This window comes from Ooceraea biroi, chromosome 3, assembly GCF_003672135.1.
Source record: "Ooceraea biroi isolate clonal line C1 chromosome 3, Obir_v5.4, whole genome shotgun sequence".
Lineage (NCBI taxonomy): Eukaryota > Metazoa > Arthropoda > Insecta > Hymenoptera > Formicidae > Ooceraea > Ooceraea biroi.
The window spans coordinates 192,055-207,526 of NC_039508.1; the positions used below are offsets into that span (position 1 = coordinate 192,055).

At 48.8% G+C, this 15,472-nt stretch overlaps 2 protein-coding genes across 2 annotated transcripts in view; one reads left to right on the top strand and one right to left on the bottom strand.

Annotated features, from left to right (window-relative positions):
• The first annotated feature begins 197 nt into the window (after nt 1–197).
• On the top strand, nt 198–8,821 carry LOC105277452 (menin). The gene is made up of 4 exons (XM_011335809.3): nt 198–1,190; nt 1,305–1,615; nt 1,703–1,842; nt 2,010–8,821. The coding sequence occupies exons 1-4, from the start codon at nt 626–628 to the stop codon at nt 2,827–2,829; spliced, it is 1,836 nt and encodes a 611-aa protein (XP_011334111.1). The 5' UTR covers nt 198–625; the 3' UTR covers nt 2,830–8,821.
• Nucleotides 8,822–8,928: 107 nt separating this feature from the next.
• Nucleotides 8,929–15,472, bottom strand: part of LOC105277451 (signal-induced proliferation-associated 1-like protein 1) — a 56,819-nt gene continuing 50,275 nt past the window's right edge. The window contains exons 6-14 of the mRNA XM_011335807.3: nt 14,516–14,727; nt 13,963–14,204; nt 13,784–13,890; nt 13,418–13,652; nt 12,773–13,147; nt 12,240–12,506; nt 10,505–12,022; nt 10,144–10,344; nt 8,929–10,069 (exon numbers count right to left, since the gene is read on the bottom strand). Coding sequence (XP_011334109.1) covers nt 9,817–10,069; nt 10,144–10,344; nt 10,505–12,022; nt 12,240–12,506; nt 12,773–13,147; nt 13,418–13,652; nt 13,784–13,890; nt 13,963–14,204; nt 14,516–14,727 — 3,410 coding nt within the window. The 3' untranslated portion in view covers nt 8,929–9,816. The remainder of the gene's footprint in view (nt 10,070–10,143; nt 10,345–10,504; nt 12,023–12,239; nt 12,507–12,772; nt 13,148–13,417; nt 13,653–13,783; nt 13,891–13,962; nt 14,205–14,515; nt 14,728–15,472) is intronic.

The following is a 15,472-nucleotide window of genomic DNA, read 5'->3' on the forward strand; positions in this document are numbered from 1 at the left end:
CGACTCCGCCGAAAATTCTACCGGTTTCTTCCGACGACCGTGGCGCGGCGCGACGGCGGCCGAGTGGAAGCGTGACCTACACCGGAGCGGCAGAGGTGCGCGGCGCCGGCGGACGAGCACGGCACGGCGCGGTACGGTACGGGAGCAACGAGAGCGGCGAGCGAGCGGGCGGGTAGGCGGGCGGGCGGGCGCGCGGTAAAGAGGCGAGGAACGCGGAGCGAGGCGGAGAGCCGTGGCTTTTGTCGTGCCGGAGAGATGCGAGGAGCCCGCGGTCGCGCAGCACGGGCAGCGTACACCGCGTACACTTGCGGAGTAGCGGAGTAGCGTGCGCGCGCGCGTGCGTTAGCCGACGAGTCCGCGGGCCCGACGTGGCCGCCCCCGTCGCTGCGGATTACGTCGTGGATTACGTGGTTTCTGTCAGGGGATCGTCGCCGGGAGCGCCGAGCAGTCCGCCCGCCGTTATGACGGAGCCCTGAACGTCCGGGACGAGTCCGCGGATCGTCGCAGTCGCGCCGCCACTACCGACGAACCGTCGTTGCGTGCGTGCGTGCGTGCGTGCGTACGTACGCTGCGTGCTGTCCACAGAGCCTCCTCACCGGAGTATCGGCGGGCCTATACGCGCGACATGGCGGGCTTTCATGACAGGGACAGGGCCCTGTTCCCGATCCGGAGCATCTCCGAAATCGTGCAGATCTTCAAGAATCAACTGGAGAACAGCGCCGAGCCGGACCTCGCGCTGCTCTCGATCCTCGTCGGCGCGGTCGAGAACTCGCTCACGTGCAACCGCGCGTTCGCCAACCCGGAGACCACCGTCTACGACGAACCGAAACTACCGGCCGTCGAGTACCACATCGCCGAGGCACTGTACACCAAGTTCCACGCGGTGATCAAGGGCGCCGTCGATCTCACCGTCTACGACACCAAGTACGCCACCAGGGAGCTCGTGAAGAAGGTGTCGGACGTGATCTGGAACTCGCTCACCAGGAGCTACTACAAGGACCGCGCGCACCTGCAGAGCCTCTACAGTTACCTGACGGCGAACAAGCTGGACTGCTACGGCGTCGCGTTTGCCGTGGTGGCCGGCTGCCAAGTTCTGGGATTCAAGGATGTACATCTTGCCATGTCGGAGGATCATGCCTGGGTCGTGTACGGGGAGAACGGCACGGAGACGGCGGAAGTTACTTGGCACGGTACGTCTCGTAGAGTACTACTCGAGCACCGAAGGTAGTCATCTCTTCATTAGCTTCTACGCTCTTGGTTTCAAGTCGAAGGACAAGTGAACTAGTCTTCTGATTTCGCGTCAGGTAAAGGAAACGAGGACAAGCGCGGACAACCGGTGGAGCCTGGCGTGGCATCCCGATCCTGGCTGTACCTGAACGGTCAAGCGATGGTGTGCACCCGTGCTTTAGAGGTGGCCACCATAGTGTCGGCCATAAATCCTAGTCTGAACGCGAGTACCGACGCGGCCGAGGTGGCGTTGCTGCAGCAGGAATTACTGTGGCTGCTGTACGACCTGGGCCACCTGGCCAAGTACCCCATGGCGCTGGGCAACTTGGCCGAGTTGGAGGAGGCTGCGCCCACACCAGGCAGGCCACCGCCCATAGATCTCTTTCAGGTATATGATTCTTGGAGCAACAGCTTGTACTACACCTTTTATTTGTCTTTACTCTAAACGTGACATTCTTGGAAATGGATATTTTAGGAAGCTGTGAGGTCGGCGAGAAAGTATTATGGAAATGCGCACGTCTATCCGTACACCTATCAGGGAGGATATCTGTACCGACACGAATTGCACGTCAACGCATTCGCATCGTGGGCCGACGCGGCTGATGTCTTGCGAAAGTGAGTAACCCGACACAAGATTTTCCCTTTAAACCTTCTTGCACGCTCTTGACAGATTTGCTGCAACTGACAGACGTCAGCGATAGCTAATGTGTCGAGCATGCGCCACTGTTTCATTTAATGCATGCGTCTGTGGACGGTGAGTAAGAGAAATCCATGTGCGACAGATACGATTACTCACGGGACGACGGCGAGATATACAAGGAATTGCTGGAGATCGCCAACGAGCTGATTCCGCACGCGGTGCGTATCGACGAGCGCCTGCTGCGGCAACCGCGTTGCTTCGCGTACCTGTTGCGATTCTACGACGGTATTTGCCAGTGGGAGGAGGGCGCCAACACCCCAGTGCTGCACATAGGTTGGGCCCGGCCGCTGGTGAACACGATCTCGAAGTTCGATGCCAGTATACGCGCGCAGGTGGTCATAGAGTGCTACGACACGGAGACCAAGCAGAAGGAGGAGACGACGCAGAAGAGGGAGACCAGCCCCGAGGAGACCCTAAATAACAACAACAACAATTACTGCAAGACTAAGGAACGGGGTAACGCGGCGCGCGACCTAATTAAGAGCCTAGAGTCGAAAGTGCCGACCAACTCGGCGTCCACGCATCCCAGTATTCAAGCTCTCACGGCGGCCTGCAGCGAGAAAATACTTAACAGGGATTACCTGCTGCAGGGCGGCGGCGAGCCGTTCGTCGCGCCGCCGGATGACGCGCTACCCCCGGCGGCGCCCTCCACCTCCTCCTCTCAGGAGAACGTCGTCGAGCCTGCGGTAGAAGCCGACCCCGACACGAACGAGAGCCCGAGGATAACACTGTACAGTCAAAAGATGAAGGGCCTCAAGGATCTGCTGCTGGCGGAGAAACTCAACACCCATGCGATCTCGCTGCAACTCACCGCGCAGAGCCAGGTGCAAATCGGTAAGAAGTCGCGCGGCGGCGACGATGTGGGAGTCAGTCAGCGTCCCAAGAGGACGCGCCGGGAATAGTATAAGATCTTCGACCGACGTTTCGGTATAGTGAAGTATTGAAAGTGCCACCACCTCGGGGAATTGACTCTCCGATCGGCGAGCTTGAGCGGACGCGCGCGCGATTAACCGCTGATCGTCGTGCGCAAGCAGTCATTTAAAAGGTATACCGATCTCCTCGTCCCCGATCGTCGCCTTGCCGATGGTCAAGGCGCGGATTCTCCCCGGCCGCAATGGGTAGGACGGGAGAACCTCTCCGGAATCTCGATCCGAGCGCGTCGTGACGAATTTTGTGCCGTTTTGATTTGACGAAGCCCTCCACGGTGCTCCTCTTGTTCCGCCGACGACGCCGCGGGTCGCCCTGCGTGCATACAAGGTTTACGTTACCGTCGGGGATATATCGCCGTTAGATATATAGAGTATAAAGTAGATATATATATACGGAGAGAGAAAGAAAATTTGTAGAAAAGTACAAAAAGGTTTTCCCCACTCTTAAGTTAGTGGACGGATCCATCGCGAGACGCGCTTCCCCGTTGTCTCGCGCTGCTCGTCGCCGATTCGAGTATTTTGCGTGTAAATATCTCTTGATTCTTCCACAGTGCGTAGAGCTGTGACTTGCGGTAGCGGGAAGATAAAGAATCGAATATATTGTACCTAATCTATCTCCGCGGATAGACCAATCTTTTTCGGAGCACAGTTATTTATTCTACGAATTATATACAATTTTGACGACGGTCAAAAACGTTGACGAGAGTCGCACGGTAGGCCGTCACTTTGTCATACGTCTATATAATCTCTCTTGTTGCACTCTTATTTATTGATTCACGTTTTTTCTATTTGAGCGCTATTGCACTATTGAATGATTATGATTGACAAGTTGCCGTTAACGTTTTTTACACTTGGTAGTTGAACTTCTGTTAGTATTACGCTTGTACGATCTAGTAAGGAAAACACATTCCACTCCGCATGTGGTGCAAACTAATTAAGTTCTTACCTTAAGGTATTTTAAGCATAAAGTTCTCGCTTATTTTTATAACTATTTATTTTCAGAGTAATTGTGTGTAAGTAATCTATCTCCGTAAGGCTCCTCTATTTTGCTGTTTGCCCGAATACGCGGGCGGAACGAGCGTTAGACAGTCCGTCAGTCTCGATCCACGAATCTGAATTGTCCGCGCGCGCTGAAATCAATGAATGATCAATCGCGCATCACCGCGACGAAAGAGGAATGATGAAATCGCACCGCGACCGTATCGGTATCACAAATCACGTGTCGTTCTTGATCATCAGGCGTGTGCATAATCTCTCTTCCTTCTTAGTGTAAGAACGCGTTTACTTGTCTGATGACGAGAGGACCGAGGACTGTCCGTGGCGCTTGCATTTGCGCGCTCCAGAGATTTCGTATTCGTTTGTCCAATTTATTCGTTTTCGATCCGTCGCAAAGAAACAGAACAGCGACCCACTCCCGGTCGCGCACTCGCGTTTCGTTTATCGTCAATGCACGCGTGAAATTGCCGTGCTTCTTTGACTAATTGATCGTTTGCAATCAATCAATCGGGGTACGGTATCTGCCTCTCTACGCGATTCGTACGATTTCTTTAATTAATTAATAATAATACTCTCCCGTTCGCGTCCCGGATTTCTGCAGGTGACAGATATCCGTCATCTGTTCACAGTACGTAAAGCTCGGCGCGCTCGCGCGGCCGAGGCTCTTTGACAATGTTTAAAGCGGATTGTTGTAGAGTATGTTGTTGACAGGAATGAGAATATAAATGGTCCGAGCTGATCGACGATAACTTAATAATGAAGGGCGCTATCTTACTGTGATGCTGAATATATACTATATATATATATTATATATATATATGAAAACAAAGTATATATATATATATAATTATACAATTTAATAACCGTAGTTGATAATGAGCGGCGCGGTAAGGGACGGTATTGTGGGAATCGCGATCCCGCGTACGATTCCGCGTCGCGACTATGAAGAACTAATTAAACGACCGTAGCAATTAACGTTGATCAAGCAACATGAAGAATACCGATATATCGCAATGACAGTCCGTCGCCTGTCCGGCGCGTGCATACCAAAATTTCACGTAAGAACGACGTGGTACATCGACGATCGTTCTCGTAGAGGCATTTCCGTTACCGTTCCTCTCTTTTAGCGCTAACGGTCTTGCTGCGCCGCAGCATCAGGACCGTTGTCTTCTCTCGATGTGTACCGCGTGCGCCCACCCGAGGCTGAATTGCACCGACAATCCGGTTTAAGCTCCAGCTCCGAGGCAGTGGCTTCTCGCGCACGGACATACCTAAAATGCAGGGTACCGGAAATTAGATGCACAACCGTCTGCTTCAGGAAAGCTTCTGATTTCTACTTCTCGAGCAAACTGTCTGGCTCGTGTTATTAATTCTGCGAATGTTTTGTAACTCGTATAATGCCATAACGTCAATGTGAGCGTAATCTTTGTGTCACTGCTTCGAGTTAACGATCACGCTCTTCAAGGTAGCAACATCTGATAATAGAAGCGACAATAGATTCAGCGTTTGGCCCGCGACCGACGTTGGTGCAACCGGCTTCGGAAACGGAAGTAGTCCTGCGGGAGAGCGAGGACTTGCGCGTATTACGACTCTGCAGGAACGCGTATACCTTGTCCACGTATATAAGAAGGATATGAGAGCCTCCATGTGCTTTCGCGAGTCGCAGTCGCGATCGAAATTCAGTACTTTAGCGGTAATTCTCCTTGGTTCTTTTTTCCGTGTACGCATACGTACATGTACATACGTGCATACACACATACACGCATACACCTGTTGTACTCAGTATTCTTTCCTCGTCCACGGAGTGTTAAAGACTACAGGGATTATAATGTGCATAATGGTAGGGATAATAGGTGAAGATATGGTGCATCAGAACAGTATTTTTGTATTTAACGGGGGAACGCGCCCTCCGATCGACGTATTAACGATGATGTTTGCGAGCATGGGAGATCAGAAGGTGTGACATTCGCTGGGACGTCTCGAAGGCAACCGCGTGATCGGCGGGCTTATCGTGAAGCATTATTACTTTTCGTAGACTTTCAGACCCGAGAGACCCGCAGCGGGCGTGCGATCATCGATCAGGCGAATCTTGCGTGCGAGTGAAGCGAATGTGGCGTGATTTTGAGAAACCGAAAATGACGATGACGAAACCCGGAAGACGAGATGCTCATGTGAGATTCATCGTCTCCTCGCCAGCCACCGTCTGCTCGCCGCTGCGTACGTAAACGATTGCTCGGAATTGCGAAATAGTTGTATACCAGATATTTTATTTTCACCGCAGCGAGTTTTAGTGACGTGTTCTTCCATGTATTGATATCTTTCATCTACGAAATTCGCGATACAGGTTTTGAGAAACACCATTGTAAAGATCTGTCTAAGTGATCAGAAAATCATACGTGAAATTCTCTTCAATCCTCATTGTTCAATAATATTTATAATTAAATTTTTCGTAAGATTAGTGCCAGGAAAAAATTAGGTTTACATAAATTAGATTTCGCAAAATCTCGTCATTAAAGCTTAATATGTTGGAGATGGAGTATCTTGTAGAATGTGAAGGATTGTAGATTATTCCTCGTCTTCTTCGTCTTTCTTATGTGCCTTTCTTTTCACTCGCTAGCATACTACCATAAGTAGAAAGTGGTACCCGACGTACACTTCTCTCTTCTTTTTCTTCTTCTTTGTTTTCGAGTACGCCTCGTCGAAGTTGCCTTTTTATCATGGAAGAGTTGAGAGATAGCCGATCGACTTTGTTTTTAATATCATATTATGCAGAACTGTCAGAACATTTTTTAACATATTTATTGGACGATGTAACAATGTCAGCTAATATTGTTGCAATAGAAATAAATAAATGGTATCAAATAGTGCATGCGGATAAATACGGATTTTTGATAAAATAAAATGAAAGCAGTTGCGAAGAGAAGAATAGAAAATTTTATATTTTGTCGTCCAACAAATATTTCTTGAAATATGCTCTTATGTCACATCGCTATTCATTTTCTGGTTTCTTATTCAGCGTTCAGTGTGCAATTCTTTTGTTTGCCCCACTTCATGAGATTCCATCCGACAAGATCTGAATACTTTAGAACTTTCCGTTTCTCGATGTAAGGACTACTATTCTCGCTTCAGTTTATCCAGTATCTTTATCGTTGTGTGCCATAAAGCCTGCCTGCTTGCTTGCTGAACGTGCATGATTCATAAACCCGCGCGACGACACGCCGAGCTAGCTACGCCGTTAGTTTTCTTATGAACGTTTTATAGGATCGATCAGCCTTTTTGTCATGCGCAACTCCGCCTGTTTCTATCCTCTCCTTGACGCTGACGTATTCGCACCGAGCGTTTAGTGCAAACTGGAATCTCATAAACGCAATCGTATCGTTTAACAACGGTTATAAAATGTTAGCGGTTACCTCATTGGTCGTTGCTTTTAGTACGTAGGGAATGATTTTTCAGGCTTGTACGACATGACAAGACTCCGACGGCAAACGTCCAGGAAACGTATGAAAACGTTCTAAATCTTCACAGATGATTCTTCTAGGACCGTTGCAAACATCCTTCTGGACGTTTGCTGCTCGGATCGCTCTTACACGGATTTAACCGGCAGGAAAATACAATTAGAAATCTCAAAGACTCGTGTTCTTGTCGGAAACGATATCTCTCCTACTTTCGCTCGACTCATCGTGTACATTATATTAGTTTCCATGACAGATGGACGATACGCGACGTTTCGCCGGTTAAACAGCTCTTGCAACGAATAGCCCATTACGAGTTCGAATCCCGCGTGATTGTTGATGTTAACGCTTTAACCGAAATAGTTCAGCAACATGCGATTCTCTCCGGATATATTACATCGATTGCGTGCCGCGTCCGTAGAGTGCTTCGCGTCTTTGAGATTTATTCAACGCTGACGACACTACTCATCCGGGACTTCGTGATGGACATGTACTTCCACGCGTGGGGGAGGGAGGCGTGTTAATTAGAAGTTAAATATAGAGAAACGCTACTCTAGAGTAAAACTGTAAGTCCGAGTGTTTAAACATCTCTACGTCTACGAGTAATTACACTTGCTAAGCATACCAAGTCTCATGTACTTAAGCGAACAAAACCGAACGGCAGCCTCGGTGGATGACATAAGCGTCATGCGCGGCAGAGCTGTGTGAAATATTACTTCACAGTGTATCAATTATAAGCAGTCAAATATTCTCTCTCGCATAATCAACTTTCTCCTCTCAAGAAAGCGCAGTAATCGGAGTCCTCTTTGGACGTATCAGTATACATAGATCTAGAGATTAGAAAAAACGAACTAAATACTAAATGGATACACAGAGGCATACACGCGCGTGCATACACGTACAGAGTTACACACACACGCATACATACATACATCTGTAACGCATAAATGATAGACCGTGAGATACAGACGGAGAATGGACATGACGCTCGCAAGAATGGAGTAATATTTTGCTTGTCTCTGATTACACCGATAACGATAATTGCGTCGAGATCGACTGCTCGGATTTTACCCGGGCAGTTGCACAGGCAGAATTAAAAAAAAAGAGAGATAAAAAGAAGAATATCGCGCTGTTCTTCCGCGATGCGAGCAGAAGGATAAGCGTCGTCGTGACTCTACGATGACGGCGACACGACCAGGGTAACTCGTTGCGTCGCGATACCACGCGGCAGCGAATCTCGTAGCTTCTTTTCATCAGTGAAGCTGATCCGAACGCATGATCCGATGCTTTGTAAATCGGCTCGATCACGGTTGAATCATGTATCGAGAGCGTCATCGTTGTCGCTCGGTATCGCGAGGCGGTGATGAAAGAGCGTTTCCGCATGGTCACGAACAGAGAGAAGAGAGTAAACGCAGCTAATTGTTAAACTGACAGAACAGTGAGACAGACAGATCTTAAGGCATCACGGAAATGTCTTGTTTTTTTTCTGTGGATTATAATAAACTATTTTATTCTAACTGCTGGTAACGCAATTTATTCGCTATCCCTGTTTTCCATTCCTTTTTGTTTCACAGCACACAATATCCGTCGTCGCCAATGTCGGGCTCTTTTGCAGAAATAAGGATGTCAGTAAAGTATATATTTCTCTTTATTGATTGACTTACAGTTTTCAGTGAACGCCGCTCTATTGTTATCAACGTCAGAATCATACGTCATCGGTTGTAACAAAGGAGAACTTGCTGGCGGAGCGTCGCGCGGAGCGTCCGTTTCAGCGTGTACGTTATTTCCACGTTACGTACGTTAACACTCTAAACGATTAATACATATAAAAGGCATAATAAATTACAGAATTAAAGTAGTCTTTAACGCTCTAGTAATATTTGGTCATTTGGTCGCTTTTGTAAAGTTAAATCGTCGATATCCCTAACGCGCATCGTCCCCTTAAACGGTTCCGCGCGCGCACTAATTACTTCGTGGATCTGAACATATAAATTTTCGTCAGCGTACGAATCCTCGAATGGAGGAGGCGATACGACGCGGTAACTTATACTTTACAAATTAAAAAAGAAAATCTAAACGCGTCTGTATAATATACAAAGTGCCGAAGACCGCCGAAAGCGTTGCTTGATCGTCCACAATCGCTCGCAGCTGCCATCGATCGGACAATTTATCATGACGTCTACGCGTGTTCGAGGCGAAAGTCGCATTAATACTGCACTTATGCAAACATTCACGTTCCGATATGTGCAATCGAGAGAAAGGAACGCGGCCAAAGTAAATGCAACCGATTCCAACGATCGAATTAAGATAACTCGTCGTACTCGTAGTGAAACTTCAAGAAACACTACAAATGTGTGCAAATCTCGCTCTCTTTCTCTTTAGAAACAATTTCTATTATATAGCATCGACGGAAGTATCTTATACTGATTATCGCGCTTCCCGACGATCTGTCATATAAAATAATCACTGGACATTCTACTTGATTTTTACACGGCTGTATTCCGCACGACGATTACTGGTGATCCATCGTCTGGAAGAACCATTCGGTGAAGCGCCGCAGTTGCTGCGCGGCCGCGTGATTCTCGTCCTTCAGACGGCGGTTCTCGTCCTCCAAGGAGAGTCGCAGACTCTCGGACTCCTGCAGACGCCGATTCTCGTCGCGTAGCCGGCGCACCTCGTCCTCCAACGATAGTCGCAGACGCGTCTCCCTCGCCATTCTCAACTCGAGAGTGGACAAATGAGACTGCAAGTCCGAGACGGAATTCCTGGGACAGATTCAGCGTTCTCATTAACTGCTCGACGACGCATATCCGTGGACTTGTGTCCTTTGTGTACTCACGCGTTCACGTTGCACCCATCGATGAGTCTGTCGTCCGGCCATTCTTGCGGATGCTGCTTCGTTGGTCTGTTGGAATCCGCGTGCTGATTCTTCCAACAATCCACGTTTGCGTCGTTGTGATTTTTCGTGTCCTTGATCGGCGTTAGATTGCTGTGCGGTTTCGTAAGCGGGTGGAGCGGTTTCGTAACGCGCGGCGACAATCTGAAAGGAAGACCTCACGTTATTAAAGCAGAATTATTACAGTTTATCTCGCTCAAAATTATTTATTCTTCAAAAAACATTTATAGTATTACGTCTTAAATTGTTGTAATAAAATTGTTTTTTCTATTTAAAGAAATGTCGAGTCATAATAATTTCACACCTCTCCTCTTTCGATAACTTGTTCTCGCTCGGTGCCGGGCTCGAAGCAGTGCTGGCGTTGGAGATCACCGTCGCGGGTCTCGCCATCGTCAAGATCACCTCCGACCCGTTATTCCCGTTTTCCTGACCATTCGCCGGCAACACGCTCAACGTGGACGCGCTATTGCCGCATAGATTCTCTCGCGACCTGCACCTGTTCTGGATTTCCAGCATGTTGTTGTTCACCTTGTTGGAATTTTGATTCGGACTCATCACGCTGTTCACAAGATTATTATTGACGATCTGAGTGTCGTCGGCGATGTAGTCCGGATTAATCAGTCGCATGAGATCCTCCTGCAGCGTGCTGGACGTCAGGTTCGCCGAATTCCGATGTGAGTTTCTCATACCCGGCTTCGGCCGGGGACTTTGGTTCCTCGAGCTGCCGCTGGACGGGGTGCGGTTGCCGCCGCGATGCTTGTTTGCCCGCCGCAGCCTGGGCGACACGTTACCGGAGCCGTTCGACAGCTCGTCCTCGCTGGGCAACGCCGCCACCTCCGCGCAATTGATGTCCGATATCCGTACCTCCGGCGGCAAGCTCGCCGGGAAGTCTTTCGACTGCCGGTACTCGACGCTCACCTTGTGCGGCACCGGCCGCTCGGACATGCTGGTCTTCAGGCAGGTGACCTTCTCGCCCACCTTAAAGTCGTGCGGTATCTCGTACTTGACAGAGTCCCGACCGTGCTCACCGCTGTCGTTGTTGTTGTGTTTTCTGTCGCCGTTACCGCCGTGCTGGCACTCCATCTCGTACTTGGCCAGCTCTATGTCGTACTTGCTGTTCCTCCGCTCGTAGATGTCCTCGGGGTACTCGTAGCCGATTCTTTTCTCAGGATAGCCCCGCGCATCGTGTTCGTACTTGCCCGCCGACCGCTCGACCGCCTTCTCCTCCTGCATCTCGTACTTCGAGCACCTGTCCGGTTTCGTGGAAACCGTCTCGTAGTCATATTTTCCGCCCGTTTGCTCGTACTCGTTGTACCTGCCGAGGTTGTTGTTGCTGCCCGATTTCGGCAGGCTGTAAACGGCGTTATGTACCAACGGCAGCGAATTCGACACGCCGAGCTTCTGATGGCCGCCGTGGTGCTGCTGCTGGGCCTCGTTTTTGTGAAGCTCTCGCTGCGACGCGTACAGATTCTCCTGCTTGATCTCGTACCGCTCCTTCTGCAACTTCACGTAGTTCGTCGTCACGTGATCCTGGACGCGATGCGCGTTGTCCAGTTGTCGCTGGTAATTCTCGTGTCGCGCACTCTCCTGAAGCACTTTCGACGATACGTAATTGCTTTCCTTTGTGTAGTGCTCGTGGCTGTGCTCGCGATGTTTCGAGCTTTCCGCGAGCTGTTTCGCGCTCACGTAATGGGACTTGTCTTTCTTCTGGCCGGATTTGCTCGGTGTCACGGCCTGATAATTCTGCCGCATTGGCAGCGGAGGCGGCGTGCCATCTGCGCGATGATTGCCATCCTGGTCTTGCGGCTCCAACAGCTCGTACCTGCAACAATGAATGCTTTATCTCCACTCGTCCGCTTATCGCGTGCGAAACGATTGTGCCTACGGCGTAAAATGGGGTTCGATAAAGGTGAATGGATGGGATGTCATGCAACAGCTTCGCGCGTTCAACGATCGACAGTTTAGAAGAAGAGTGCTTCGTTAACGTTGTCACGGTGAGTCGCGAATGGATTAATGCAGTCTCACTATTAATCACTCACCAACGATCATCGGCACTACTGTGTCCGCTACTGCTGCTAGTCATTGTACCCTCCAACGGAAACCGCGGATCGTTGAACGATCTAGAGCTGGATCCAGTACCGTACCCGGAGCTGTTGCTCGATCGCGGTGGACTGAACGATCGATCGTATCGCCGTTGGTGCGACATGGCTGTTTGCTGACTTGGCGTGTTATCCGCGCTGGTCACGTTCTCGTAATCTCCTTCGTAATTGTTCGACAAGTACTGACAGTTTTGCAATGTGCAGCCTCTATATTATGTAGAAAAAAAAATATATATTTTCAGTATCTAAAGTTTAATTAATTATTTATTTTTTATATTATAATTTAATTTTAATTTATTTATAATACTTGAATTTATGTAAGATTTAATTATAATATTTTATTTCTAATATTTAAACGAGAAAACAACAAAAATGATTAATCAATAATTAGTTTACTTTATTTCTTTCTCGATTTTAAATATCTATAAAAATAATCGGAAATTAAAGTAGAAAGATAATTTACGAACCCATACCTTCGTGGAGTCCCGTCGTTGGTCGGCGGTATTACAGTGACAGTGACTTGAGCGCTGGTTTTCAGTAGATCGACCATCTGATCGTGACTCAAGGTCGACACGGCCACCTTGCAAATCTCGACCAGCCTGGAGGCCTGCCTCAGGCCCGCTTGCCACGACAGCCCCATACTTTCGACCTGCGTCACGACACCGTCAGGCTGAACGTGGAAACCCAACTGTCCGAGGCTGTTCCTCTTCAACGACAGTTCAGAGGCTGGCGCGCCTTGAGTTACGGCACGCAGGCGAGCCACAATTTCCATTAACTCGTCCCTCTCGCCGTAATCACCGCGTACGTGTATGGTAATGCACTCGCCTTGGTGATGATACAATCTTAAACTGGAGCGCGGGGCAAGGAAAAAATGTTAGACCGCGATTAATCGTTCGATTTCCGCTCGATCGTCCGCCCGCGTTTTTACGACGAGACTGGTCGTAAATAATTCAATAAGTGGCGATCGCGCGGTATTTAATCGCACGGTTCAACAAGAGATTATTGCAATTAAAAACCGAGCGACTTAATTTTTTATTAATATTAAGAAGCTTTGAATTCTCAGATAATGGATGCGAGTACATTAATTGATCGGCTTAGGACAGCAGGATGATTTTTACCTGTTCGTTTGAGCGTGCCACCCAAGTACACTCGCGCATGGTGTAACGAATACTATCTGCCTGGAGTGTTCCTCGATCAGCACGATGGTGTCTATGCTTATGCCCAAGTAGCAATCTGTGTTCTGATTGCTATCCTCGAGTATCACTTGCCAGCAAATCGCACCGCGTTGAGACGCGTCGCAGGAAAGTCTCGGTCGGACCGCTGCCTTCTTCTTGCTGCTGAAGGAGAGCATCGCTACGAAGGAAAAGGTAAATGTCTTAAAATGAAATTACTTGAGGAATAATAAAATTTAAACATTTTGATACATTTTACTGCGTATCTTTATGATTAAGAATGATTAATTATGTGAAAGATGCGAAACTTACAGAATTTCTGACCCGTGTCGACGACTGTAGTGGAAGCATAGTTCGTAGCTAAATCCTTCAGGTATTCCTGTCTCGTCCTCGTAGCCATCGTGGCGAATTTTTCGGACCTGTAGAAAGGTGTATATTCAGCGCGACTAATTTTATCGACATACGAAATTTAAAAGAAATCGAGGTTCTACCTGTGGGCTGCATTTTCAGCGTTTATGACCTTGGCCAGAATAAAGTCCGCGAAAGCCTTTCCCTTCGTGAACGTGGCACCCTGCGGAACAGGTGGTCCGAAGATAGGCACCTCTTTGCTTCTGGACACCGACACGCTGTACTGCGTATTGTCGGTGCAAGGATTTATAGCTCGTACAATGATGAACACGTGCTGAAACTGCGAGCGTATCCTCCGCGGGCTGAATGGCAGCGCACCAGGTTCCTGGAGAAAATCCGTAGCGATTAATAAGGTCAAATTGCGTGTGACGCGATAAATTCCGGTTGTTCCAAATGTGTCGGACTCGGAGGGCCGTTATTTCGTGTATCCGAGGGCAAATTCCGAAATTAAATGCCCAACGAAATGAATCATTCAACCACAATTACGATGCCTCGCACTCCCGGGGAATAATAATAGCTGCATAATAAATCCAGCGTGAAGCAAGAGTAATGCGTCATACTGCCGCCGCGCCGGTCGTTCGTTACGCGAATTGCGTAATCGCGCGGCTTTAATTCGCGCTCGTGCAGGTACCGTACCTGAAAAACTATTGTGACTATGTCGTTGCCGATGTGCCTCTTCCTCAGCAGCTGTTGTCGGTTATTAGGCGTGAACGGTAGCATGGTGGACACGTGAAAGGTGACTTCCGCCCCGCGATGCGTCGCCGCTACCGCGTGCGTACCCGTCGAGTCGGTTCTGGTATCCAGTCCAGCCTTGTAACCCTCGAATCCTCGCAGTCTTATTCTTTGGCCTGTCATGGAAACATGCAATTATCTCAATTGCCCGGAGCGCGCGGAGAAGAATCGTTGCCCGTCTCGTTACGTGTCCTCGGCAACGTCGCTCGCGTTTGCACGTCGGAAAAAAAGGAGCGATCGGTTCTGCTCCTTCGCAATCAGCATGCGATTGTTAGGAGAGCACGTTTATTTGAGACAGCGATCGTATCTCTTCGCGAAAAGACGTGGATTAAAGGAAGAAATAAAAAAACATGATGCTATGCATATTTATACGCTGAACAAAGCGCTTAAAATAGCGTTCAAAATAGAACGTATGCAATCTCCGTTTCCTGTTTTTGAGATTACGCAGGAGCGCTGACGCTGATAATCACGTCCACAAATTAAGACCAGATAAGCATCGACCTGACGTCCGAGGAAGCGGTGCAAGATGCAACAACGCGACGCGACGCTCGGAAAAAAAGAAAAAGAAACAGGACGCGTTTCTCTTTTAGAAAGCGACAGTTAATAAGGATAACTAAGGCGATCATAAACGCAACGATTTGCGGAGGCCATACGTTACGACCGCAAAATCGTGCGAGTGTTCGCGGATGATTAGCGTTACAGTAGTAGATAAAATCATTCCGGAGCAGTGAATCGGGTTAATCGCCGATAAAACGTTCCGAACTATCCGTGAAGCGAGCATGGCTTGTAACGTTGTACGTGAATTCCTCTTATCGCTTCACATTCGCGGTCTTTACGAGGGAATAATTTTATCGACTTCCC

Bases quoted from the DNA above. Each gene is read 5' to 3' on its own strand.
- LOC105277452 (XM_011335809.3), top strand. From the start codon at position 626: ATGGCGGGCTTTCATGACAGGGACAGGGCCCTGTTCCCGATCCGGAGC. The intron at 1,616-1,702 runs GTATATGATTCT...TGGATATTTTAG, and splicing joins CGCCCATAGATCTCTTTCAG to GAAGCTGTGAGGTCGGCGAG. The intron at 1,843-2,009 runs GTGAGTAACCCG...CATGTGCGACAG, and splicing joins GCGGCTGATGTCTTGCGAAA to ATACGATTACTCACGGGACG.